Below are 25,886 nucleotides of genomic sequence, written 5' to 3' on the forward strand. Positions count from 1 at the left end.
TGCTCGGGCGCTGCCTCGCGGCAACAGTCCCGGGGTGCCTTCTCCCAAGGTGATGCGTGGCGACGGCGCCCAGGACCCCGGCTCCGGGCGGCCCTGGCACAGCGGTACGGTGTGGGAGTCCGTCCCCAAGCCCGGGCCCCATGGCCAGGGCGTGGGGGCGTCTCTGAGCAGAGGCCGCTGGTCGGCACCGCTCGCCCACTGCAAGTATCCCAACCGTTCTCACTTAGCTGGGAGTGTTCATTTTCGAAGGAAAGCTCGCAGGCGGCTGCGTCTAGCGTCAGAGGCGAAGAGGAGGCTCCGCCACACGCGGGTGGGCAGCAGGGAGGGACAGCAGCACACCCCAGAGGTCAAGGCAGTTTCGCGGGCAGCACTTACTTCTGCTCAGCACGACCCTCTTCTGTTAACACCCATCACGAGAGCACGTGAAAATGACAGAATGGAATGGCTTGAGACAACACTGCAAAATTAATTAAAATTAAAACAGAGCAGCTTCTTTCGACAGATGAAACGAAAGCAGTGGTGCGGACACTGGCCGAGAATCTACTGATGCTCGTCCTTTCTGGCCCAGGAGGCAGGCCGAGTGGGCGGTCCACACGGCAGCCCAGAGCGGAGGATGAACACGGGCCTTGCTTTCGTGGTTACAATGGGAAATTCACAACCCTGCCTTCTGTGGCTTGGGAGCATGGAAGTACAGAGAAGACCGCCGTCAGGGAAAGCCCGTCAAGAAAGAGACAACACGGGGGAACGCCTGGGTGGCTCAGGCGGTCGAGCCTCTGACTCTCGGTTTGGGCTCAGGTCACGACCTCCTGGTTCATGAGTTCGAGCCCCAAGTTGGGCTCCGCGCCGGCAGCGTGAAGGCCGAATCAACATGCCCTGTGCGGGAGGGCGCCCCTTGGGTTCCCGTGCTTTGCTGCAAATCTACACGGTAGGAGAGGAGAGGCCGGCGGCTACCGATGGGGGGACATCAGATCTGGCCACGTGTCTGGGGCCGGCCCCCGACCCCTGCGGGATATCGCCCCGGAAAGAGTAACCGGGAGAGTCGGAGAGGCAGAGTGAAGGCCGGCCCTGGCCCGGCCCATCCTGCCCTCCTCCTTGGTACCTCTGTTACTCTCGGTTCCCCACGCCAACAGTATTCACCGGGTCCTCCTGGTTGCAGAGATCATTACGTTGCTAAGCAACTGCTGGGTTCCCGGGTGGAACGCACAGGAATCTGTTGCCCTCGTTTGGAACACAGACGCAGATATGCGCACGCGCGCGCGCGCGCACACACACACACACACACACACACTCTCTCTCTCCCTTGGATCAGCACTCTCTATGCCACCTTTTAGATCAAATCCACATGGAAGCGGAATTAAAGCGAGAACTGAGAACTAACCAGGGACATACACAGAGACGTGCTGTTATGTCATCAGTCAGTACCGGGTACCTGGGATGGGGGGAGGCAGATTCAAGTGGCTTTTTCACCGTGTTTACAAATTCCGTCTGGCTCCGGAACAATCACCACTGAATGTGGGCCAGAGGCCACTCGGTGACGACGGCTCGGTGTGTTTGCTGTCTGCGCTGGAGCTGTCTGCACAGCGTTTCGACAGGTGGGGCGTTACAGACACACGGGGGACGGGGAGGAGAACCAAGTCAGGACCAAGCCTGCCCGAGGTCCGAGCGCTGCCATCGGTGTCTCTCCCCGACTCCACGCCTGGGGCCTGTTGCTGGCTCTGATACCCAGAACTCACAGCCACCCCGGGCCCTGAGCACCCCGAGGGCCCCAGTCTGTCTGCATTCCCCGGGCTCTGGCCCACAGTCGGCGTGCAGTGTCATTGCTGTGTGGATGGCGGGTGGAGACAGTTAAGCTTGTTTCCTGATCGGCGTGTTAAGTGACATGTCCGAGGTTACACGAGCCGGACCGGGTGCGTGAGCGGGTGCCTTGGGTCCTCCCGCCGGAACATTCACGTCCAAGCAGGTCAAGAAGGAACCCAGGTTCCAGGGAGAAGCATTCACCCCCTGACGCGTTCCCGCGGACCGATCCTAACGTCCAGACCGGAAAGAGAGACCCTAAGGACCAGACTTGCAACGGGAGGTCGCATGAGCAAGGGGCAGCCCGCAGCCGGGCCGGGAGAACCCTCTTGGAATACGGTCTACGAGAAAACACACCGAAAGCAAATTTCGCGAGCCCCTGTGAGTAGCACTCGCCTAATTATCTGCACCGACGTCCCCTTAACGCTTCAGTCGGGGGCCACGAGATGATAAAGCCGGCCTGACGGCACTGAGGTTGTGAAAACGCCATTAAGCAGCTTCTGTTACTGAGCCAGGTTTGAAGTCTGTGCTCTGGGACCAGCTGGGCCCAGATAATTTTTTAACAACCCAAATTGATTTATTTTAAAACCAGGAGGCTCTCAGGACCAATACTGCAGAGTCGCCGTAGAGCCGGAGGCAGGGGCCAGGCGAGGGCCGACGCAGGGGGGCGGCCGTGTGGGGGCCTCGGAAGGGCAGCCAGGAGCTTGAGGGCTGCTTTCCCGAGGACTGGGCCCTGCTCACACCTCCAGGCAGCCTGGACCCCCACCCCCGGGGCCTCCAGGGGATGACTTTCCTCCCCCCACAAGCCCATCTGTGTCTGGGCGGCGGGGAGGGCCAGGCCCACGTTACCGCTGGGCCCACCGAGAAGGGTAGGTGATCCGGAGGGGCCTGGGGACCCAGCTGATGCCAGGCCCTCCGGACGGGAGCCAGACGGGGATCCCCACCAGCTTGTGCTGTCCTTATTCCTCCCGGCACACACAGGGTCACAGTGAGACTGACTTTCTGGGGCCATGGGGATGCTGGGCAAAGAGCAGCGTGCGTATCTCGCTTTGGAAACGACGTCTGGGGCGCCACAGCGTGTAACTCAGGCCAGCGGAGCTGTTCTGCGTTCCTGAGGCCCTCGGGCTTCGAATCTACCCCCTCGTCTGCAGAGCGCAGGACCGCTGGCCTTTGCACGTGGACCCTGAAGCAGCTTGCTGAAGGGTACCTGTGCCACCACGAGAGCCGCCTGGCTGCCGGTAATCTTCATGACACGGAGATGAGGTCGGGCTAAGCCTGGAGCAGGCCCGGGATGGCCGCCGTTGTTCGGAACGCAGTTCCGCCACCCCCCACGGCCTGCCAGCCCTCTCCGGGGGCCTCAGTTTCTTCGGTGTGGAGAGCGCTTTCTGGCCTCTGGGCTTTGTGCTCGCGTCCCCCGTGCCTGGGACGCTCCGCTCCTGGTTTTCCACACAGCTGGCTCCTTTTCGTATTTCAGGTCCTTCAAAGGTCCCTTCCTCAAGGACGGTCACCTCCTTCCTGCCCATGCGCACTCCGAGTCGACTCGTGAATATACTTTCATTCCTTTGTGGCACTAGCTGTGCTCTGGGTTTGTCTCATCCCTTATTGTCTGTTTTCCCCCTCGCGAGCGCAGCTCCCCAGAGGAGAGACCTGGAACGTCGTCTGGTTCGGGGGTGGGTCCCAAGGCTCAGGAGAGACGATCACTAACCGTGCGTCTGCTGCCCGGCGTCCCAGGGCCCGGGCCCCTGCGGGCGTGGACCCCTCCTGCTCCGCTCGGCCCTCCGGCCTGGCACTGGTTCCTACCACACTGCAGCCCAGGGACTCCCGGCCAGTGAGGCTTCCGGGCCCAAGGATGGTGTCCCGTCGCTTCCCAGCTCTGCCCTGGGGGAGCCTGCCCTCGCCACGCCACCTCAGGCAAAATGTCAGGCGCCCCCCACTGGGGAGAACACCACTCGTGGGGACCCTCCAGCGCGGTGGAGGGAGGGTGGCCGGGCCGGCACCCTGACTCTGAGCTTCCCGGGAGCGGCCGGGGCTCTGCCGCGTCCTCACCCACTCCCTGCCCTTTGATCTAGGTTGACACTCTCTTCAGAGTTGAGGCTGCTTCCTGGAAAAGTCAGCCCAGGCGGCCGAAGGCGCCCTTTCCCCTGAACTGCCTGCCTGGCGGGGTGTTTCCAGGTGGTCCGAGGAGGCGCCTCCCACGATAGTACGTGGGAAGGCTGCCCGCTCACCTCCTTACCAGGTATTCGTAATCAGACACCCCCAGACCCGTGTCCTCTCCGATCTCAGGGAACGGCCACACGTGTCCCCCGTGAGCGAGGGCCTGTCGCTCTCGTCGCCCCTGTCCCACCCTGGGCTCTGGTGAGAAGTGAGGGTCTCACCGCACTTGTTAAGAAGGACCCGAGGGGGCAGGTGACCCCAAAGGGGTGAGCTCCAAAACTCGGCCCTCTCTCGGGAGACCACACCGTTTCTGTGGGGATGCGATTCGCGCGCACGGCCGCCCCTCCGTCTGCCTAGAAAAACCTTTCCCTGTCCTCAGGAGGACGCCCTTCATCGCAGGCCCGGGCCTCACGCCGCCAGGGCCGTGCCGGCAGGAGCCTCGAGATGCATTTAGACGTGGCAGGGAGCGTCCTGGCGGGTGAGTTTGCAGGCTGTGTCTGCTCCCCAAACGGGCAAATACCCAGGTCTGACAACCAAGGCAAGACCCAGCAGGGGAGAGGCCTGCCCCGGGGACAGACCCGCAAGCGAGGGGGCAGCCCGGCCTCCCCTCCCCTGCCCAGCAGCTGTCACCAGCCTCACCCTTGTCAGCAGCCCACATCCACTTAGGGCTTTGCCTGGTGAGGCCGTGGGATCAGCAAAGCCTCGGTAGCCGGCAAAGTGCCCAGTTTAGTGCCCAGAGGCCATGACTTTCCTCTTCGTCCTTGGGCCTCGGGGCCATCGGCTGCCACCGACGTCAGTGCCAGCCTTGGCCGAGAGCAGAGGATAGGAAGCCAGCTGCTGGTGCTCATCGGTGCCGGAGGCCGTCTGGTGACCAGCAGAGAGCTGCCTTGGGTGTGCGGCCGGGCTCAGGCGAGCCACCCTCGGCGAACTCAGCCCCGCGGGCAGGTTGGCCGGCCGCGCCTTCGTCCCAGGCTGTTCTCTGGCTCCTCCGAGGGTGCAGGAGTCGGACCCTGAGACACCCCCTGGGTCGGAGGTCGGGCTCTCTGCCTTCCGGTGGAATACCCTGGCCAGGCGCTCCCCCTCTCGGCCTCCGGTTTGCTCCTGTGCTCACCGGGCAGAAGCACAGGCCCCGCAGAGCACGGGGCCCGGCATTTGGTGAGGCCTCAGTAGGTGCCGGCTGATGTTCGCGTTGTGAGTGAATTGGGTTATAAATAGCAGAACGGACCGGGGGCGGCTGTCCTTGGCTCCTGAGCACCGCTTGGAGGCGGTCCTGCAGCAGCTCTCCAGAAATCCGGCGGGTTCCGCCAGGTGACGTGTGCCCCGAGGCCCCTCCCCGCTAGGGGAGCGCGGGCGGGGAAGCCCTGGGGAGGCGCAGCTCGACGCCCGCTGCCCCCGACCCCCGGGGGGGCTCACCCGGTTGGGGAAGGCACGGAGGAGGCCCCTGGACCGGGGAGGGGAGCCTCGGCAGCCTGAGCCCTGGACTCCTCCCTCGGGACCCTCCCGTGCTCAGACGTGGCTAAGGAGGCGAAGCGCCAGGCGGAGACCTCAGCCCGAGTCCCCGCTCGGCCTCCTGCCGCGCACGGGGACCTGCCACTCGGCGTCTCGGTCACTCTTCCTGGGGAATGGGTACAGTCCCTACCTGCCCCCCTGCTCCCCAGTCAGTGTCCTCAAGATGCTTCACTCACATGCCAGCACCCGGTAGGGTGTGGAACACGAGGAGAAAGCATCCGAATACTTGTGCTCTCACGTCAGGTAGCGACGAAGAGCTGTACCGTTACCTAAGGGGAAGGAGCAAAACCGACCGCTTTTAAGTCCTTTAGGACTTTCGAGTTTATAACATTTGAAGTTGTGTGTAGACGTCTACCAGAAATGGGGGCTTCTGCGGACTCTGTCTTCAACTGGCGGTACCGTTTGAACCTCACAGTTGGTGGTGGATTCTCTACGCGAAGACGGCGTGTTACCGTGCCGCTTCTTTCTACCACGGCCGGCCAATCGGTATTTCTCCCGGGTGTAACGCGAGCCACGTGAGAAATTGATTTACGTCCATACGGAAAGACAACTGGGGAAACTGTGGCTCTTGGCCCGCACGTGCAGGCCCAACCACGGTGTGGTGTTGCTGGTTAACGGCCCAAGACGTGTGAGTCAAACGCCTGTCCAACGGGAGTACGGAGAAGACTGGTTAGTCAAAGTGACACCTAGGCGCGGACGTCAGCGGAGGCCAGCAAACAACGGGCTCCCGGGACAGCGGGGGGAGCGCCCGGCACCCCCAGGGTCTGGGCAGAGGCTCCAGGCAGAGAGCCAGCGGCCCGCTCTAGGGCGTGGCGTGCCTGGGCAGAGCCTCACAAGCGGCCCCTCACATTCTACCCCCAGCCGCGACGGCAGCACCTCGAACTCTGCGTCAGACTGTGACTGGCTACCCCGTGGGCAGCCGGACGCCTCCTTCCGTGACGCCTGCCAGCCGGCATGGGAAGGGCCGGCAGGGGGGCTGCCATTTCCCTCCGAGTTGACTAGTGAAGCCACAGCCTGGCACCTCCGCAGCCCTCCGGCCGGTCGGCGACGGGAGGAGGCGAGAAGGATCCGTGCACGCTTCACCACACACGCGCACGTGTGCGCGCCCCGACCCGCTCACCCTCCATTGGCACGGTTCCTCCCCCGCCACCAGCTTGGTGGAGCTCACCAGTTTTGGCTTCCGCGAGGCTCCAGAATGGCCTTACGGGGCGGGGGGAGGGGTGGGGGTCCCGGCAGGGACCTGGAGAACACGGAACCGCGGGGAGCAGCGCTCCTCTTTGGAAGCCAGGGCAGGGATGGCCTGCCGTGGCTGGCCGCCTTCTATCACAGGTGTCTACGCGGGGGAGCCACGTCCTGCCAGCGTGGATGCGGTCCGCACTCGGCTGTGCCGGCGTCCAGGAGAGGAGGGGAAAGGGACGCAGGCGTTGCGTAGCAGGTGTGGCCCGCGCGCGTCCGCTCTGGCTGCTCCCCAAGGGCATTTCCTGGTCAGCACTGACTGGACGAGATGGGAAGGCCGGCAGGGGGCGGTCTCTGTCTAAGCCGGCCGACCGTGGGACTTACCTGGGAGCGAGGCTGGCGGGCTTGGTGCCCGTGGGCGAATCCAGTGCTTCCCCCGGCTTGGCCGATTTCTCTCGGTTCATTTGCTGCAGGATGGAGTTCAGTTCGCTGATCACGTTTGCCTTCGGGCCCGAGCGAATCGGGCTTCTGACCTCCGAGACGTCACCCCACAACTTGGAGGTCCTCGGCGGCGTCACCTTCGCGGCCCCAGGCTGGGCGCTGCCCGGCGGGGGCGGGGGCGCCGGGGGAGGGATGACGAAGCTGTCCACGTCTTCTTCCACGAGCGCGTCCTGGTAAAGCGCGTTGCTTTTGGGAATGATGGGCTTGACTTTTGGCTTCGGAGGCACCGGGGGCTTGTCCACCGTAAACGCCTGCCCGTCCGCATAGACCGTGCAGGTGTCCACGTTGTCCCCACCCTCGGACGACAGCGTGGACATGCTGGACACCGTGGACACGGTGCTGGTCGTCTCGAGGTGGTGGTCGCTGCTGCTCCGGCTGTCCACCTCCTCGATCCCAGAGTCCGTCACGGCGTCAAAGTTCTCGGGGGGTGGCAGGAACGCGGCGGGCAGGCAGTTGGAGAGGCCGGCCGGCTTCTTACCGTCCGCACAGTGGGCCGGCTGGCTGGGGTTCAACGGAGGGGGCTGGGAGGCGTCGTGTTTCTTCTGCTTGACCAAGTCCGTGAGGGCGGGGACGGAAGCGATGCGGTCATCGGGGATATCAAAACTATTTGCAAATTCCAGGGGGGGAGGCAATGGCTCTGTAAAAATAAAATCCTCGTCCAAATCCACGGATGCCAGAGGGGGAGGAGGGATGCGGAATGGCAAGATCACCGCCTCTTCCACGGAGCCCGCCGCCACGATGGTCCTGCCGGGCGCGGCGGCGGCGGCGGCGGCGGGCTCGGGGCTGGCGGAGATCTGTAAAGCACCTTCGGTTTCGGGAGCGCCTTCTGGCACCTCGGACAGCGGGCTGTCTGGCTTGGCCTCCGCGTCGGCCTGCTCTTCCTCTTCCTCCAGCAGGCGGTCGGTCTTGGTGGCGTCCACGGTGTGGACCATCAGCAGGCCGGCCGACCTCTGCTGGGACGTGTCCACGATGTTGATGAGCATGTTCTTCTTGTCCTCGCCCTTCCGGTCCTTGCCCAGCTCGGTCTCGTACTTGTTCTCCGTCTCCTGCCGCCTCAGGGGCCCCCGCGTGTTCTGCCTGGTGACGGGAGGGAAGCCTGCTTCCACGCTGGGCCGCATTTTGGTATCGATGTAGAGAGGTTTGTGGAGGTCGGCCTTGGGGGCCTCCCCCTTGGAGCCCTGCTGCGACTCCTTCACGGCTCGGTCCCTTGCGGAGAGCGCCAGGGCCAGCGGGGAGCTGGGGTCCAACAGCCGCCCCGTGAGCGGGTGGACGTAGTTCTCGGGGCCGGCCGCGCTGCCGCCCTTGGGGGGCACCGCGGGGCCGCCGTCGGGGCCCTTGGCTTTGGATGTGGAATTGAGCGGCCTGCCGGCCTCCCCCTGAGCCGCGGCCTCGCCTCCTCCCGCGAAATGGTTCTCGGGCTCCCTGGGCGCCGCCCCCGGCGCGGGCAGCGACAGCGGCTCGGCGCCACCCTCCTCGCCGAAGTCGGCCTCCTCGGGGAAGTTGGAGGCGCGCACGCGGGGGGCGGGCGGCCCCAGACCCACGTCCTCGTCCCCCAGGTCCGTGGACAGGAAGGCCGGGGAGTTCCTCCTGGCCTCCAGCCGCTTCTCCCGGTCGCGGACGGCCCCGGCGATGGCGGCGGCGAAGGGGCTGCTGACGGTCAGGCTGTCGTCAGGCCGCAGCTGGCCCGGCTGCTCGGAGGCCTGGGGCTCGATCTCGGTGCTGCTGCCCTGGCTGCTCTTCCCGCTGCTGCTGGTGGAGGGCTCCTTGACGATGATGGTGGGGATCGGAATGGAGCACGTCTTCTCGGGGCTGTCCTCCACGTTGGACTGCTTCACCAGCATGCCCTTCCGCCGGGCGGGCTTGGCGGGCACGTACACGGCCTTGCTCGCCACCCTGCCGACCTCCGAGTACGGGTTTTCGGGCATCTGGCCCCGCTTGCTGCGGAAGTTGGCCTGGGCGGCGGCGCTGCGGCTGTAGAGGTCCTCCGAGTCCAGGGAGTAGCGGTCCAGCTCTCTCCTGTAGTACAAGCCCTTGTCCCTCATCACCGTGGCCACCGTGTCCGAGCGGGCCGCGGGGGGCACCTTGGCGGCGGCGTTCTGATTGAACGCCGGCTTGATGGTCCCGTAGACTCTCGGGGTCGGGGACTTGGGGCAGTTGTAGGCGGTGGGGGAAGGGGGCGGCGGGGACGGGGGCACGGACTGCGGCGGGGGAGGGATGTCCTCCGAGGTGTCGGGCATGGACAGGCTTCTGGTGAACTTCAGCATCGGGGGGGCCAGAAACTGACGCTCTTCCTCCGTTATTCCTGCAGAAGGAGAAGGCAGACTCAGCTTTAGGCCGTGACGGCAGCGCCCCACCAAGCCCCTAGGCCGGTGCGCTGCCCTACGTCTTGCACACTCACAGCGGAGCACTTGTTCGCGGAGCACAGCACAGGCCACAACGCCAGGAGCTTACGGGGCCCGTCCGAGCCCCCCCCCCCCCCCGCAAGGAAAAGAAAGGGAAAAAGAAAAGAAAGGAAAAAGGGGAAAGGCACTGGGAGCCACTGAGTGCGTGCTGTTGAGGTGTTCCGCTTGTGGTGCCCGGAGCAGAGGTGTGAGCGACGTGTGGGGCCGCGGCGGGGCGCCCGGGGCAGGCAGCCGCGTGTGCGCGCGCACGTGTGTGCGGGCGAGCGTCGGGACTGGGCTGGATCGGGACGCATCTGTCCTTTCGGGCCTGGCCCGGGCCCGGGGCGTGGGGTCTGGGGGCCGACACTGTCAACGCCGCCCGTGGGAGATGAGGGGGAGGGTGCCACCGCATCGACTGACGTGCCGTGGCCGGTGCTGCGGCCGAGGGGCGATAGAGCCGGCCTCACCCCCGTGACAGGGACCCGTTTTGTTGCCTGACTTCTCTGGGCCACCCAAGGGCTTGAGGGTATTGGTGCTCCCGGGCCATCAGGGACACACGGCCACGGGGGGGAGGGAGCCCAGACTCCTCCTTAGCCCAAGCCGGGGGCAGCTTCCCGAGCAGACCCTGGGCCACCGGCCCCAGGAGCCCGTCTGGGTCCCGCCTAAGACCCTCTGGGCCCGGGGGGTTTCCCAGCATCACGATTAAGTGGGGTCGACATTCAGCTGACTTGGCACAAAGTCAGGTCACGTCATAGGCAGGACCCCACCTGACGAAGCAGCGGATGATGTCGGGTGTGAAAGTGCTGAGGGGCCCGGCATGGCGATGGCCCCAGTTCTGTGTGTTGGCCGGCTGGGCCAGGCTTTCCAGACCCTCTTTCCAACAGTCCGAGATACCGAAACGTCAACAGAATGCACTCGAGGAGACGGAAGCGAAACACAGACACAGACGCCGACAGATGGGAGGCACTGGGGTCTCACTCGGTGGGGGTGGGGGGGGCATGCGGGTTGCTCAAGGAGGTAACAAAATGGATTACTTCAAATCAAAAAACTTGTAGGACAAACTACGGTAACTTATTCCAATGAAAATCTCCATTCGATAAGGGTATTCCCAATTTAACGTACTCCTGTGGGAGGGCGTTTTGGCATCCAACAGACGGATTTCTAAAAGGTCTTCTCGACCAGTCGCTAACACGTGGGTCGCCCGACAACTTTCCCAAGGAGTCGTAATTTAAGAATACGCCTTACGGAGTAAGTATAGGGGTTACATTCAGATTACAGATTCCGAAGCGTAAGGTTCACTAACCTGATAGAAAGATTCTGCTGTCTGACAGGAGGAAATGAATTGTTATTAACCAGTTACAGAGCCAGCGCACAAAGTGGCATCTACGCTACTTTGCTGTGGCCCTGAGCTCTTGGGGCGGGCGGGTTTGAGGAGCCGCGGACCGGGCGCCACCTCACGCTAGTGACCGAGGAGCCAGGCCTCCGATAACAGGAGGCACTTCCAGAAATCACCCGCAGCGTCCCCGAGGGCCGGCCTGGGGCCGCTGGGTCCAGCCGGGTCCGGCAGTGGCCCAGCTCCTCTGAGACTTTACACGGTACAGACAGCGTCGGGTTATCGCACAGGGGGCTGTCCGGCAGGGTCACGTTCGCCGTGCCCGGAAGTGCCCGTAGGTATCTCTGGGGCATTAACAAGCAGGCACGCGGCTTTCCACGACACGCAGTACATTGAGTTTGTCGGCGTTCTAGAACGTGGCCCAACCACCCTTAGAAGTGTGTCCGCTGAGCTCACCCGCTTGAAACGTGGCACGGACCGGGCGGTTCGGGGGACGTGGGGATCGCGTTGAGCGGGCGACCACCTCCACCTGCCACTCTGGTCCCCGCAGGGCGGTGGAGGGGGCTTCCTAGGCTGCCCTGGGCCACCCTCCGCCTCCCTCCTGGCGCGTGCCCCGTCACCCCGCTGGCATTAGCACGGCCCGCGAGGCCGGATGTCGTTTCCAGCAGGTAGAAAAGTTTGAGTCTGGGGGGGGGGTCTAAAGGGCCCCCGGTGGGTGGGCCCCAGGGGGCAGCTCTGCCCGGGGGACTCTGAGGGCTTCTCTGAGAGCCAGGGGGCAACCTCTGTGGGTGGAGGCCATGCTTCTTACCTATTGATTTCTGCCTTCGCATCGTACCTCGGGGGAGGCCCAGAAACGGGCCTTTCGGGCTCCCAGGAACAGTGGGCGTCATGACGGCGATCCCCTGTCGTTCGTACACGGACTGCAAACCAGAGACCCCGGAGTGAGACGAGCCCCGACCAGCCCCACCCAGGGCATCCAGGCCCGGAGGGTGACACGGAAGCGCCTGTGCCCACCTGTCACACGGCTTCCCGTGCTGCCCCCCCCAGGAGCAAGCCGTGTCCAGCCGAGGCCGGCAAGACATAGCAGCCTCAGGGAGCCGGAAGAGGCTCTTGCCGGACACTCCCCCCCACACCCCCCGGCTCCTGGCCTCTAAATGCCAGGGTGCCCCGTGGAGCCGTGGCCTGGCAGACGCTCGGTAGGAAAGCGCGCACAGCGGGTGGGCAGTGCAGGAGTGTCCGTATCCCTCCTCCGCGGGATGGGTCAGGATCACTGGCTCACGGCACGGGACAAGGTGAGCCAGGTACGGGGGGCGGGTGAGCAAGCGCAAGGACTGCCCTGGAGCCCCGAGGCCAGCGGCGCCGGCACGGACCTGCGGCAGGTGGGCTGGCCCCAGGGGAGCTTAGCTTCCCTCGTGCACTTGGGAAACGGGTTCCCCGTGCAGCCGCCGCCCACCCCGCCGCTTCCTCGTCTGGAACGCTGGGCTTGCTGGTCGCCCCCCCGTCGGCGGCACCGGAGGCGGCTGAGCCCGGTGGAAACGTGAGCGTCAGCTCGTTGGCATCCTGTGCTCAGGGCCCCAGGCCGTCCTCCTAGAGTGCCGTCTGCCCGGGGCCCGGGGCCCGAGGCCGGGCCGGACAGCATCTGGGCCACATGGGGCTTAAGATGTGGTGAGAGGCCACAAACAAGGCGGGCAGCAAGGATGGGGAGACGGGGCTGGGGCTGGGGGCTGACCCCGCAGTGGGGCGGCCCAGAGCTTGTGGGATTACCGCCCCCCGCCTCCAGCCCCGGGGTTCTGGCGGGGACGGGGTCCCACACCAGCAGGTGGGCCTGTTCTAACGTGCGTTACACCAGGCTGGCCTGGGCAACGGGCGGCGTTTCCAGGTGTTACCGTAGGTGTGAGCTGTCACCGCAGGGACGGCCCGCCCGCCTCCCCGGGGCACGGCCACTCACGTTCACGTCGGAGACGGACGGGAAGCACCGGCTGGTGGGCCGCTGCTTGATGGTGGCTACCCTGGACTCCACGGCCACGTTGTCAGCGGTGCGGGATGGCTTGGAGGCTGGGACAATCTCGTCGGGCTTATCTGCAACGTGAACACGACGGTGGGCACGGGCGTCAGTGACCGGAGCCCCTGAAACGCGACCGGGGGCTGGCTTCTGACAAGGTGCCCTCCGCACGTGAACAGCCACTCAGCTGCTCCGGCCTCCAAACCATGCAAGCGGGCGCTCGTCACCGCGGCGTGGCTCAGGCACGCGTCTCTGTGCCACATGCACTCACAGCGACGCCAGGTCCGTTCCCAAGCCCGCACCCCAGGCAGGCGCACGCGGACAAGACTCTCAGTGACACAGCCTCGGCCCCCGAGGCCTGCAACTCCCTGAAAGCCAGGTCTTCACCGGAGCCGCTTTGTTTTCGCTGCTGGACGGACTCTTGGCCGCGCCAACTAAACCGGGGTTTGGGATCGTTTCCTCTTTAAAAGCTCAGAGGCATACGTAGTTGCTTTGCCACAGGTTGCGGCTGCCGGGCTGTAAGGCCCTCGCGCCCGGGGCTAGAGGTGGCGGGCACAGTCAGGTGGCCGTCGGGATTCCCAGCCGCCAAGCCCGTGCTGCGTGGGGGACACCCAATTTCCCAACAGCACAACATCCTTACTTCTCGGTGAAAAAGAGAGTCAAGGGTTAGTGATGTGCAATTCTTACAGATTAAAAACTTTTTACGATTTAAACGTAAAACATCATTACAACTTTTGGAAAACGTGAAAACTCCAGCGGGGCCTAGGATTGCCCACACGCCCTCGCTTCATCTGTAGGATGTCTGAGACCCTGCGGGGCCTTGGGGCCCGCCCTCCCGGAAAGACTACGGCCCGGTTGGCGCAAAGCCGGTGCGAGGCGGTGCCTGATGGGAATATCCCATTTTGGGCCTCGTGAGGCCCGGCACCGTCCTTGCCCCCCACCCCCCAGGATGCGCAGGCCTGGACGTGTGGTCATGTGGACGTTCCGTCCACAAGCCTGAGGCCTTCTCTTAGCAACCCCGATCCTTTCTGGGGTCTGGCGACTCCCCTCGAAGTGCCTGCTGTCACGAAGAGACTCCCAGGCCCCTGGAGTCTCGCCCAGACCCAGAGCTGTCAGGCCAGGGTGTGAGGCTTAGGGCGTCTGCTCGTTCCCACTGGGCAGGACAGCCACTTGGAACAACAGGGGCTTCCCAAGAGGAGCTAGTCCCCTGGAAAAGCCCCCCCCAGAGCCACCCACACCAGGGTCCCCATAGAGGAACTGCAAAAGGGAGGAGGTGTGTGGGGTGGGGGAGGGACAGGGGGCCAGGCAAGCAAGCAGCCACCAGGGCCACCCCAGCCTCACAGACCACCCAGCAGGTGGGCCTCTGATACCTGTGACTAACTGCTCACAAGACTCCTGGGTCCAGACCTGTGTCCTGGACTGGGGGTGAGCAAACTAGGGCCCTTGGGCCAGAACTCCCCCTGCGTGCGATTACTTTTTTGGTCTTTTTAATGTTTATTTTTGAGAGAGACAGAGACAGAATGCGAGTGGGTTGGGTTAGGGTCAGAGAGAGAGGGAGACACAGAATCCGAAGCAGGCTCCAGGCTCCAAGCTGTCGGCACAGAGCCCGACGCGGGGCTTGAACCCACAAACCGTGAGATCATGACCTGAGCCAAAGTCAGATGCCTAACTGACTCAGTCACCCAGGCGCCCCTGCGATTACATTTTTAAGAGGCTGTTAGAAGGAGGGGAAGGAGAATGTGCCACAGAGAGCCCGTGGCCTGCAAAGCCAAAACCCTCACTGTCTGGAAAATACCTGCCCCCTGGCCCAGACCCTGTCCCAGTTTACCTGCCCGGGAGCCCCGGGCGCAGAGGGTTCTGGCCAAGCGGCATTGAGAAGGCCCTTCCCCCCGACACACGCACATTCACGTCTCTCCCTCGTGAAGAGAAGACCCACTCCCTCCCTGTGTCCTGCCCTGCGGTCCGGACTGGTCGGCCAAGGGCACGTCCTCCTCGTCATGGGTGCTAGGGAGCATCATCCCCTTAGGGAGTTGGTCAGAGACACTTATGTCTCTGGGCCACTCGCAGCCACAGTCACCGTGTCCCCAGCCTGCCTTCCTCCTCACGGTCCACGGAGCTGTCCTGTCCTCAGCCATGCTTAGGGCCCGGGGAGGCGCCACTCATCCCCTCCCGGCCACCAGCTGCCGCTCCTTCCCTTTGCCGGGTCCCTGTCCCTGCCGCTGTGCTGTGCGCACCCCACGATCCCGGGAAGCTGCTTCCTCTGGGGAGCCGTCCCACCTCCGATCTGGGCCGGGAGTCCTTCAGTGGCCGGGGTTTAACCTGTTTCTGTGCCGGACCCCCACCCCGCCCCTCTGGCCGGGCCTCGCTCCCTTGACCGTGGCGCGGGGTCCTCTCACGGACGTGCTCAGGTGGCGCTTGGCTGGCCTCCTTGGTCTTCGTGGCCTGTCCCTGGAAGCTGGGCCCCTGGTGCTGGCTGTCGGCTCGTTTCAGCTTGAGCTGTGGGGAGTCGGGTGTCCTCGGGGCTGGGGGCCCGTCCTCGGGCTCGGGCCGTCTTTCCAGGTCCGGCCTTGGTCGCAGGGCATGCCACTCAGTGGGGTTCTGCCGGGCCTCTGGGACGTGGAGGGGGTGCCACCGAGCCAAAGAGCGACCGGAGGCCAACGCTCATCCCGTGGGAGGCACCGTACGAGGCGGGGGCCCCAGGGCAGGATGCTCTCCTGTGACGCAGAGCTAACCAGCAGCACCTTCGACAGTCTCCTGTTTCTAGCCATTTCTTTGGCTTTAACCCCCTTCCTCCAAGCGGATGGGCGGTTCACCCTAATTTCCCAGCAGGCCGAGGGGCTGCTGCCCGGTATCCGAGTACCGCCTGGACTCCCTTCACGAGCCGGAATAAGCAGGGAGCCCGCTGTGATGTTGGAGCCCCAGGGCACGTGGCAGGCACCCCAAAAATACACCTTCAGTCATGGGCGGGCACAGGTGAGGCAAAGACCCCGTGTCGGGAGCAGTGGTCCCTGGTGGCAATTCTAAGCACCTCCTCTCCTTTCTGGCCGTTGGGGAGGGGAACGGTCCCGATCTGCGATGTTGAAGGTCACGCGGGTAGAAACCCGTGACCAGGCGAACCGGTGGGTGGGAGCTGGGCCTCGCGCCGGGGTCTCCCGGCCTCCGCATCCCCACCCCACCCCGGGCCAGGGGTCCCGAGCCCCGAAGGGCGGTGGGCATCGGGATGGTCTGCCCGGTCCAGCCGGCTGAGAAGTCAGGGCACTGTCCACACCGGTCGCCCCGTGCTGAGAGGGGCGGGTCTGGGGGTGCCCAGAAGTGTGTGCCTTGGAGTCGTGGCCACCTTGAGTGGATGTCCTCGTCCTTGTCTTATTTATTATTAAAAAAAAGGTTTTTAAATGTTCATTTATCTTGGAGACACTATGAGTGAGGGAGAGGCAGAGAGAGGGAGACACAGAATCCGAAGCAGGCTCCAGGCTCGACGCAGGGCTCGAACTCATGAACCTCGAGATCGTGACCTGAGCTGAAGTTGGACGCTTAACCGACGGGGCCCCCCAGGCGCCCCTCCTTGTCCTTGTCCTTGTTTTAAGTCTTGGCCTTTCCACCTCCAGCCAAGTGTTCTTTTGAACCAGAACACCAGAGTTCTTGGGTTGTGGGGGGTACAGCTGGGAACGATGGCTTTCAGTGACAGCCATCAAGTGTGGTTTGTGCGATTCAGATGGGAACACCGACAGCCCGTGGCTTCTGCACGGGAGGCCTGGGGCTCCTCCTGGCTTGCGCCCACCTCTGAGGGTCCGTTTACCAGAACACGAAGGCTTTTAGGAAAAGCTGTGAGGCTGGAGTCCCACTTCTCATTGTAGAGTCTCCAGGTTATTGTGCTTCATTTAAGAGAGCCTGGGTTTGGGTCTCTATTCGGGGATAAAGAGGATTAGCGAACGCAGCCCCCTGCAGCCCTAAAATGAAGTGCTCTGCGGCTGAGAACAATCCCGCAGACTCATCTTAAAAACCACCTAGCAGGGAGTTGAGGAGAAGCCTCTAGAAGCAGCCACGTGCTGTCATTTTCTAAGCAAACGTACGGACTGGGGCGATGCTCACCGTCCATAAACTGCCCGCTTCCTGGCGAGGGGGCAGCGTGTTTTAGGAGGGGAGGTGGCATATTTGGCAAGAGCGGTTAGGTCCCCCGGGGAACCAGAGCAGGGACAGCCAGAGCGTCACAAGCCCTCACCACCACCCCCAACCCCCCCAGCCCAGGAGCTCACCCTTGGCCACTGGCAGGCTTCAGCCAGTGCGCCCTGAGCCCTCCCAAGGCAGAAACCCACGTTCCACGAGCCAGACCTCGGTGGGATTTCCTCTGCATGAGGGAAACGCAAACACCGCCAGCCCCGGGGGGAGGCAGTGGCCGTGGCCGGCTGGCCCACTTCTGGCTTAGTCTTCCCGGGAGGCCGTGAGGCTCGGGGAGGGGTCTTTGAGCTGTTCCCGGCCTGATGGCCCTGACGCGTTTCACACCTTCCAAGGGTCAGGCCTGTGGGTGCAGGCAGCACCGGGGTCGCCCGGGGGAGCCAGGGCTGGGGGCCATCTCACTGGTGTGACAGTTTTCTAGAACCACCACAAACAGTTCAGAACGAAAGAAGTTTGTTCTCCGTCAGTCTGGAAGCCAGAATTCCTAAATCGAGGTGTCAGTAGGATGTTTCTCCTCCTGGAGGCTCCCGGGGAGGATCCTTCCTGCCTCTTCCAGGTTCCGGGGCTCCAAGCGTTCATTCCTGGGCCGTGGCCGCGTCCCTACAAACTCTGCCTCTGTGCCCTCCTCTGCGTGTGTCTGAATCTCTTCCTCTCTTGTGAGGTCATGGTCTTTGGCTCTGGGCCCACCCCGATACAGTGCAGCCTCAACAGGCTCACATCTGCAAAGACCCTGTTTCCAAATAAGGTCCCTTTCTCAGGTTCTAGCTGGACGTGGGTTTTTGGGGGGACGCTATTCAACCAGTATGTTGTAAAAGCCTGTTTTCCCCCTGTTGCACATGGCCCTGTTGGAGCATGGGGAATACTTCTGAGCTTAGACCGGTCCCCCAGAAGAGACTGGCAGGTTCTGAGCTTAGACCGGTCCCCCGGAAGAGACTGGCAGGTTCTGAGCTTAGACCGGTCCCCCGGAAGAGACTGGCAGGTTCTGAGGTTAGACCGGTCCCCCGGAAGAGACTGGCAGGTTCTGAGCTTAGACCGGTCCCCCGGAAGAGACTGGCAGGTTCTGAGCTTAGACCGGTCCCCCGGAAGAGACTGGCAAGGGCAGTGCGCCGGAAGCATTCTCTGCATGCCCACCAGCGTCCGATGCTCCAAACTCTGTGAGGCCGGACTGTCCACTCCCTCGCTGCGCGGTGATGTGGGCCTCTGGAGCGCCACACTGCACCCCACAATCTCCCCAGCCCCGTGGACTGCTCACGCAGGAGCTGGGTGGACCACGGCCACGGGGCAGCTTTGGGGTCTTGCGTGCACGTTGTCTCCCGCACCAGCTGGGGTCAGGAAATGTGGGGGAGGGGCATTTGGTCTCAAATTGCCTCCAGTTTTCTCTGCTGTTCAAAGCCAGGTGGGTCTCCACCCTCCAGGACTCCCTGTCTCCCGTGCCCGTGCCGGCCACAGGGATGGTGACTCCTGTCTTTTCACACGGTCCGGGGTGGCTGCTGGAGGCGCCCCCTTGACAAGGGACCTTCTCGGCCAGCTCCGTTACGGCGGTGAAGTCCCGGGAGCCCACGCTGGGGAGCCTTGTTCAGGATGGTGTGGCAGACAGAGGGGTCGTCCCTGGGGCAGCAGGGTGTTGGCTTTGGATTGAAGGGGACTTCAGGGAGACATGGAGTCCCAGGAAAATTTCTGGGGAGTCCTGGGGGTGGCGGGTGGAGGCCGGGGAGGAGGAGCAGGTGCTCTGACTTGATGCTCTAGGACCCATGGTCCTGTCCCCAGATACCGGCTGACGGATTCTGAGACCCACCTCCCGACTTCAGTGTTCACAATACCGCATTGTGCCTCCGCGCCAGCGCCTAGGCTCCTGTGATGGGGTCCACGCCGCGCTCCCCCAGACCCCCAGAAGGAGTTTTGAGTTTATTGTGCTTCTTTCTATTATTGGGATCGTTGTCTCCAGCAGTCAGGTGACAAACACCCCAAAATACGGATGCTGCTGAAGGAGGAGCCCGCATCGTTCTGGGGCTCTGTTGTCGGGGCGCTCGTGGTGCGTGTGTCTCTGCTGTTCACAGCACTGCAAACCGTCCCCCACCCCGTGCCAGTCGGCTCCCGGGTCCCTGCAAGCTTAAGGACAGCTATCCCGCAGGCAGAGAGCGTGAGAGCCAGGGGCTTTCTGTGAGCTCGAGGATGCTGCCCCTGCCCCCAAGGCCCAGGCAGCTAGCAGTCAGGGGACCGGCCCCTCGCCCCGCGTCGGGGCCCCGCCGGCCTGCACCCCAGCTGCCTGCTGCGTGTGGCCGTGGACCGGACGCGACTTCGAGGCTGCCGGCGGGTAGGGCGGGCCCAGCTGTGACAGCCTGAGGGTCCCACGGGCCTCATAGTCATGACGATGAGGACACAGCTCTGGGGGAGACGCACAACACGTCGGGGGTGAGAGAGGAACCACACTGGGAAAAGCAAAGCAGACGGGACAGACTGAGACAGGACGCGGTCTGGAGCTGGGCCCCTCCGTAGGCCCCGGCACAGGGAGGAGACAGCGCAAGAGTACGGCGGTGTAGACGCCACGCCGACAGCCACAGAGGGAGGTCTCTTCCATAGGGTATGTGGGCAGGGGCTGGGAACAGACACTGGGCTGGCCCCTTACCCTTCTTCTTCCGGATGGAGGCTTGCAAACAGAAAGGGGAGGGTGAGTCCACGACGGCAGCGCTCCCCCGGGGCCTGGCTAGGGGGCCCGGAAACCTAACCCTGACCGGAAGCTCACGCGGGCCACACGCGGAAGGGTGGGGTGTCTAGACGGCTGGGTTTATGGCTCTCCCAGGAACCCGGTGATGGGGTGACCTTCCCCTTCCAACATGACCGGCTGCTAAACCTGCTTCCTGGCCACGGGTGAGACACTGTCCCCGCAGCACTGTGCCAAAGCGGCACGGGGTGACAAGGGGAACACGGGGTCCCCGCACGGGGGAGAGACGGGGGAGAGACGCCAGGGCCCGGGGAGGGGCCGGGGTAGCACGTGCTGCCCAGTTTTAAAGGATGTGCAGCAATTCTGTGGTCATCCCCACCGGGTGCCACGCCAGGTGCGCGGGGACAGTCAGGGCTCTCCTGGAGAGCCTTGTTGGGACGGACAGGATGTGGCTGGGAGAAAAGGGGCTCATGAGGAACTACGGGTTCCGGGAGGGTCCAGAAGGTCTCCCCGGGAGGCTGGGGACGGGGGGGAGCTCAGACTCCCCCCCCCCACTGGGGCCAGCTGTGCCTGATGGGCAGGTCCCGGGCTCAGGGCCGGTTTCCGCGCTGCACGGGGCGCCCAGACGCTGGCCCTTCATCACCCGGCGAGCCCCTCTCCATGCTCTCCGCAGAGCAAGCACATCGGCCCTCTCGCCACTGCTGTGTGGAAGAGCCAGCCTCCTACCAAGCGTGTCCCTGGGCCCCATGGGTGACGCCCCAGCACGACATTTAGCCAGCATCCGGATGGCCTGCGCCGGCTCTAGAATCTTCCCTCTCAGTAGCCAGCACTGCCCTGGACCCGGGGCCCTTGCTGCTCTGCCCTTCCCTGTCTCTCTGATAGGGCCAGTGGCTCGAGCTCTCCTGTGCCTTTCAGACCTTTTAGAAGATTCTAGGAGCCCCCTACCCCTGGTGTGCACCCTTCCAGGCCTGCTGGCCCCACCACCATCTACACCAAACCCCAGGGATGGACCTTTCTGGTCTGTGTCCAGCACGCGGGGGTGGTGAGGCGGATTTGGGGGGTGGGGTGCACCCGAGACAGCAGGGGAGCTGTTTGGGGGACACCGTGGGGCGGCTTACCTTTATCCACTAGTGAGAGGCCCAAAAATTCAAAACAAAACAATGTTAGATGAGCCGAAAACAGCAAAAGGCAAGACTAGCAACCGCCCCCGAAGCCAGCAGGACTCCCACGGACATGCCAGCGTGGGAGCCACCCGCACGCAGGGCTCCTGATGCCGTTCCAGGGGTTCAGGGGCAGGGGACGGGACAAGCAAGCGGGCACAGGGCCATGCACGGGCTGAGGCAGCGCGGACACGTCCCGGGGGTGGTGGCAGCGGGGGGCCGGGCGGGCCAGACGGGCGACTCTTACCGAGCTCCTCCAGCTCCGAGGTCATGGACTTGGAGCGCAGGGTGAGGGCCGTGGTCGGGGCGCGCTTGGGAGGTGGGGGGGCTTGAGGGGCAGGCGGGAGAGACACGGGTGTGAGAGCCTGGCCCTGATGTGCCCCTGCCCCCACCCCGCTTCCAGAACAACCTGGGGGCCGGCGGCCCCGAGCCCCCAAGGTGGGGAAGCAGCCGTGTCACCCGCTGAGCTTCCGCTCGGGCCGCGAGGGGTTGGGACCGGGACAGGCCCTGCGTGGGGGCCCCTGCGCTCTGTACTGAGCCCCCCAGGCACACCTGGCACTTGGCACCCCTGCCCTCCCCGAGGGAGCAGAAACGCGCGGAGGGGAGCCGGTCCGGCCCTCTTTCCGCCACGTGCCTGCGGGTGACTAACGGACCTGGTGGTTCCGGCAGCCTTGTAGCCCCTGGCCGGCCGCCCCCCACCCCCCACCCTGTCACAGCGAGGACCCGGGCCTCACACGTGTGCCTGTGCCCCCCGGACCCAGGGCTGCTGAGCACAGCCTTGCCTGAGGCCCGAGCTCCCGAGTCCTCTCTTCACCTCCCTGTCTGGCTTCTTCTCCTCCTCTCGGGGGGGCCGCCCCCCGGGCGGGAGATGTGGGGGGTGGTGCAGGGGGCGGGGCGGGCACCTTTCTTCCTGGCGGTGTCGTCCGGGTCGAGATTCCTGGTCACCGTGACCACCTTGAGGACGAGGTGGTTCCCTCCCTGGCGGATCATGTTCACCACCTGCCGGTGGCCGACCTTCACGACGTTCTCCTTGTTCACCTGCGGGAGACAGGGGCTGTGGGTGAGGGGCCCGCGCGGGAGGAAGGGAACAGCGCCCCCCTGCCCCCCGTCCCCTGCCCGGTCAGCAGACGGACAGAGGGAAACCGTGGTGGCTTCTGGAACCACAAGTGCTCTGGGGGGGCCAGGGGGTGCTGCTGTGGTGGCCGCAGGCCAGCTAACTGCGGCCTGGTGGGGGGGGGGGGGTGCCTGTCACTCTGTGCAGGGCCGTTTCCAGCTGCCAGGCGGCCGGGGCTGATTCTCATTGAACCCGGGAGGAATTTTTTGGCCACCAGTGACGCGCGAAAAGCCAGACAGATTTCCAGGGTCCCGGGCTGTGGCCCTACAGCTTTCCATTGTCACACTTAAGAGGAAACACTAATTGCTTTTCACAGATTTGGGGAACACAACATCCACTGAAACGGCTCATTTCCTCCAGGTGCTCCCTCCCTCCTCCGCTCCTGCCCCGGACGCTGCAAAAGGCACAGAAACTTGGCAGACGAGGTGCTAAGGGCCACAGGTCTGCCGCTCTGCCCATCCAGTGACACCGGAGGATGCCTCCACCGCGGCCACTCGGGTGTTCGCCGAGCTCCTGGCCCCCGCCTCCCCCTTCACATCTGTCCGTCCCCACGGCATCGGCAGGCAGAGCCGGGGCTGGGCCTTGAACTCCGACACCGAGGGCACTCTGCACCTCCCGGAGTTTGGGGGGTTCTCGGGCATTGGGGCTCCACGTCTCTGGCTCAGCGTTGCCCCTCACGCTCACTGAACTGGACGCCTCTGGCGGGGCGTGGGCACCTGCCATCCCCAGAGCTCCCAGGGTGAGCACCAGGCGCCGAGGGGCAAGGGAGTGAACCCACGATCGCCCTGTGCGCCGTCTTCCAAGAAAGAAAAGCCCCCTCCCCCCACTGCAAAGAACAGGTGGGAAGCCCCCGAGGCCCCGCCCATCCCTGCCATCGCTGTCCCCATTTTGTGGTACTTTCTCCTGCTGGGGATTCCCTAAAAACCCATCAAGGGCAAGGGAGCCTCGAACAGAGAAGTTAACAGGCCTGATGACTCCTCACACCCGGGCACTGGGGTCCCCGCACCGACGACAGGTACACTCTTCCTGGCCTCGGAGCGCCAGACAGGGGAAATCGTGTTCGGTGAGACACGCGGCCCCGAGAAAGACACGGACGTAAGCCCCGGGACCGCAGCTGATGCCCCTCCTCTCCCTCTCTCCCCACCACACACCAGAGAAGTGACTTGTGCGCTCATTCCCTCGTTCACCACTTTGCTCAGGGCACCCACAAAAAGTCAGGTGGTGAGGGGTGATCCTGGTGGGCAGCCCGTCCCTGCTTCCAGAGCGGATGTTCTTGTGGGGGGCTGGCCACACGAGTCGGTGAACAGGTGTAACCCCAGGTGTGCTGAGTGTCACCCAAGAAAACAGGCCCAGGGAACAGGAGGCAGGGGCCTGGGCCGGGTGGGGGCTGGGGGCCCGGGCACAGGCTGGGGGAGCCCCGCTGCAAGACGATGGGTGCTGGCAGCGCCCCGGGCCCCACCTCAAACGGCCCATCTTAAATTCCCATCCTGCTTTGCAAAGTAAATACGTTTGGATAGAGTCCTTCTCCCAAAGCAAGAAACGTATCAAGGTCGGAGCAGCGGGCTGCGTGGCTCCGGGCTTTCGTGGATCAGCCACCGGTGTGCGGGTGAGCGCTCGGCCAGCGAGGGCACAGGGGTGCCACGTGGCTTGTGCTGTGATGCCCGTAAGCGTCCTCCTGCGAGAAGAGCGGGCAAAGGCGCGAGGCAGCAGGTTCAGCTTGGAACCCGCAGAGCAGGACTAAAGGCAGGATGGGCCCCTCGGCTGCATTCTCCTTCCCAGCACGGGGGGCACGGAAGAGAGGAAGAGGACGAGCAAAGCCGCACTTCGGGGTTTCCCAGCTTTCAGGGGCGCCTGTGGCTCAGCGGGTTAAGTGTCCGACTGGTGATTTCAGACCAGGTCATGACCTCACGGTTTGCGAACTCGAGCCTCGCGTCGGGCTCTGGGCTCTGTGCTGACAGCAGGGAGCCTGCTTGGGATTCTCTCTCTGCCTCCCTCTCTCTCTCAAGATAAATAAACATTTTAGAATTCCCCAGCCTTTAATATATTTTTTTTAATGTTTATTTTCGAGAGAGAGAGAGAACGAGAGAGACGGTGCATGAGTAGGGGAGGAGCAGAGAGAGAGGAAGGCACAGAATCCAAAGCAGGCTGTCAGCACAGAGCCTGACACTGGGTTCGAACCCACGAACTGAAAGACCATGACCTGAGCTGAAGCTGGATGCTTAACTGACTGAGCCACCCAGGTGCCCCATAGAATTTCCCAGCCTTTAAACAAACTCAAAATTCAGTTTAACCCACAGTGGGACATTACAATCAGCTACCGGCCGTACGACAGGTGCTCTGGGCTGCTTGTGTGGGGACAGGAGCCTCAGAGGCTGAGTGGGTGAAATGCTGCCTGATTCCTCAGATGTCCAGCTTGGCGTCTTGAACTTCCACGGGGTTCCCGTGTCCCTCAGAACACCTGGGCCTGCAATTCTGGCATGCTGCCGCCAGGGGGCGGTGTGGGCCTCGAGCGCCTGCCACATTTATGGAAGGTTAACCCCAATGCTGAGCCTCCTGGGATGGCTGCCTTGCAGAAGAAAGACACGGGTTACAAGCCATGGATCCAGTTAACTGCAGGGCAGAGTAACATGTCCCTCCAGGCACTGTCCTTCCATGCAGACGTGGAGCCATCTAAGGAGGGAGCAAACCACGGCTACATCCTGGCAGAGGGCAAGAACCCAGGGCTAGCATCCACCAGGGTTCAGAGAGCTTCTGTGAAGAACAGGAAGTCAGGCTGCCTTTGCACACTTTCGTACTCTCCTCAATCATTCTCTTCTTCCACATGAATTGTCACTCAGAATACAAAACTCACACTTGCACGCGCTTTAAAGAGACGGCGTTCTGTAGGGCCGGTTACAAAACCCAGAGGACATCACCCAGGCCCCACCTGTCACTCCCAAAGCCTTCAGCTCACTCTTTCTAATTTATCCCTGAGTCTCACTCTTTCTAATTTATCCCTGAGTCTCTGAACATGCTTATGTGGTTGCTACTTGATGTTTACATTCTATTTTATTCATTTATTTAAAAAAAAATGTTAAATGTCTATTTTTGAGAGAAAGAGAGCACGAGCGGGGAAGGTGCAGAGAAAGAGGAAGACACAGAATCTGAGGCAGGCTCCAGGCTCTGAGCTGTCAGCACAGAGCCCTACACGGAGCTCGAACTCACGAATCATGAGATCATGACCTGGGCTGAAGTTGGACGTTTAGCCAAGTGAGCCACCCAGGCGCCCCAGTGTTTACATTGTAGATGTGGTCTGCTGACACACTGATGTGGAAAATGATGGCTTATCCCAGGGTTTCTGAACAGTGGCACAGTTGCAAATGTGGACCAATTAATTCTTTGTTGTGGGTGTACATGATAGGATGTGGGGCAGTATCCCGGGATGCCAGCAATATCCCCTTCCTCCTAAATGTGGCACCTGCAGATGTTTCTAGACATTGCCAAATGTCCACTGGGAGGTCAGAGTCGCCCTCAGTTGACAGCCACGAATTCAGGTCTTTTCTTTCATCCCCCAGGACTTCAACCTCAGCTTACAGTTGTATCATAATTCCGACTAGATCAACACTCAGGGTTTACATCACGACTGTGTAGTATCTATTCATAGCAAACCATGCAGTATATTATGATGACTTTGTCTTCCCATACATTATGTCTTCCCCAGGGTAAAATCGTTTTCTGTTGTTTGTTTATTGGTTTAATTTCCCATGTACTTAACAGTAATTCCAATCCAAACACTTCCTAATTATGTAAATCTCTTTTCAAAATCTTCAAATATGTTGGGGATTTTGTTGAGTTTATGCTGAAGAAATTGCTCCTGAAGACTTCAGCTCTTTTCTGCACAACGTGGGTTTGGTGTTTGCTACGCCTGTGTCCCATTACCTCTGTCCC

At 62.9% G+C, this 25,886-nt stretch overlaps 1 protein-coding gene and 1 long non-coding RNA gene across 3 annotated transcripts in view; one reads left to right on the top strand and one right to left on the bottom strand.

The window, feature by feature from the left end:
- Positions 1–25,886, bottom strand: part of SHANK2 (SH3 and multiple ankyrin repeat domains 2) — a 490,038-nt gene that overhangs the window by 3,433 nt on the left and 460,719 nt on the right. The window contains 6 exon segments of the mRNA XM_042904258.1: positions 7,018–9,436; positions 10,819–10,839; positions 11,657–11,768; positions 12,797–12,927; positions 21,093–21,173; positions 21,748–21,883. Of these exon segments, the coding sequence (XP_042760192.1) occupies positions 7,018–9,436; positions 10,819–10,839; positions 11,657–11,768; positions 12,797–12,927; positions 21,093–21,173; positions 21,748–21,883 (2,900 nt within the window).
- On the top strand, positions 1,290–3,378 carry LOC122199327. 2 transcript variants are annotated; one of them, XR_006193465.1, is made up of 4 exons: positions 1,290–1,592; positions 1,961–2,175; positions 2,776–3,032; positions 3,269–3,378. It is a non-coding gene; the product is annotated as an uncharacterized LOC122199327 (long non-coding RNA). The 2 variants fall into 2 exon arrangements; XR_006193464.1 differs by having other exon boundaries at positions 1,290–2,175.

The sequence above is a fragment of the Panthera leo genome, chromosome D1 (assembly GCF_018350215.1).
Source record: "Panthera leo isolate Ple1 chromosome D1, P.leo_Ple1_pat1.1, whole genome shotgun sequence".
Taxonomy (NCBI): domain Eukaryota; kingdom Metazoa; phylum Chordata; class Mammalia; order Carnivora; family Felidae; genus Panthera; species Panthera leo.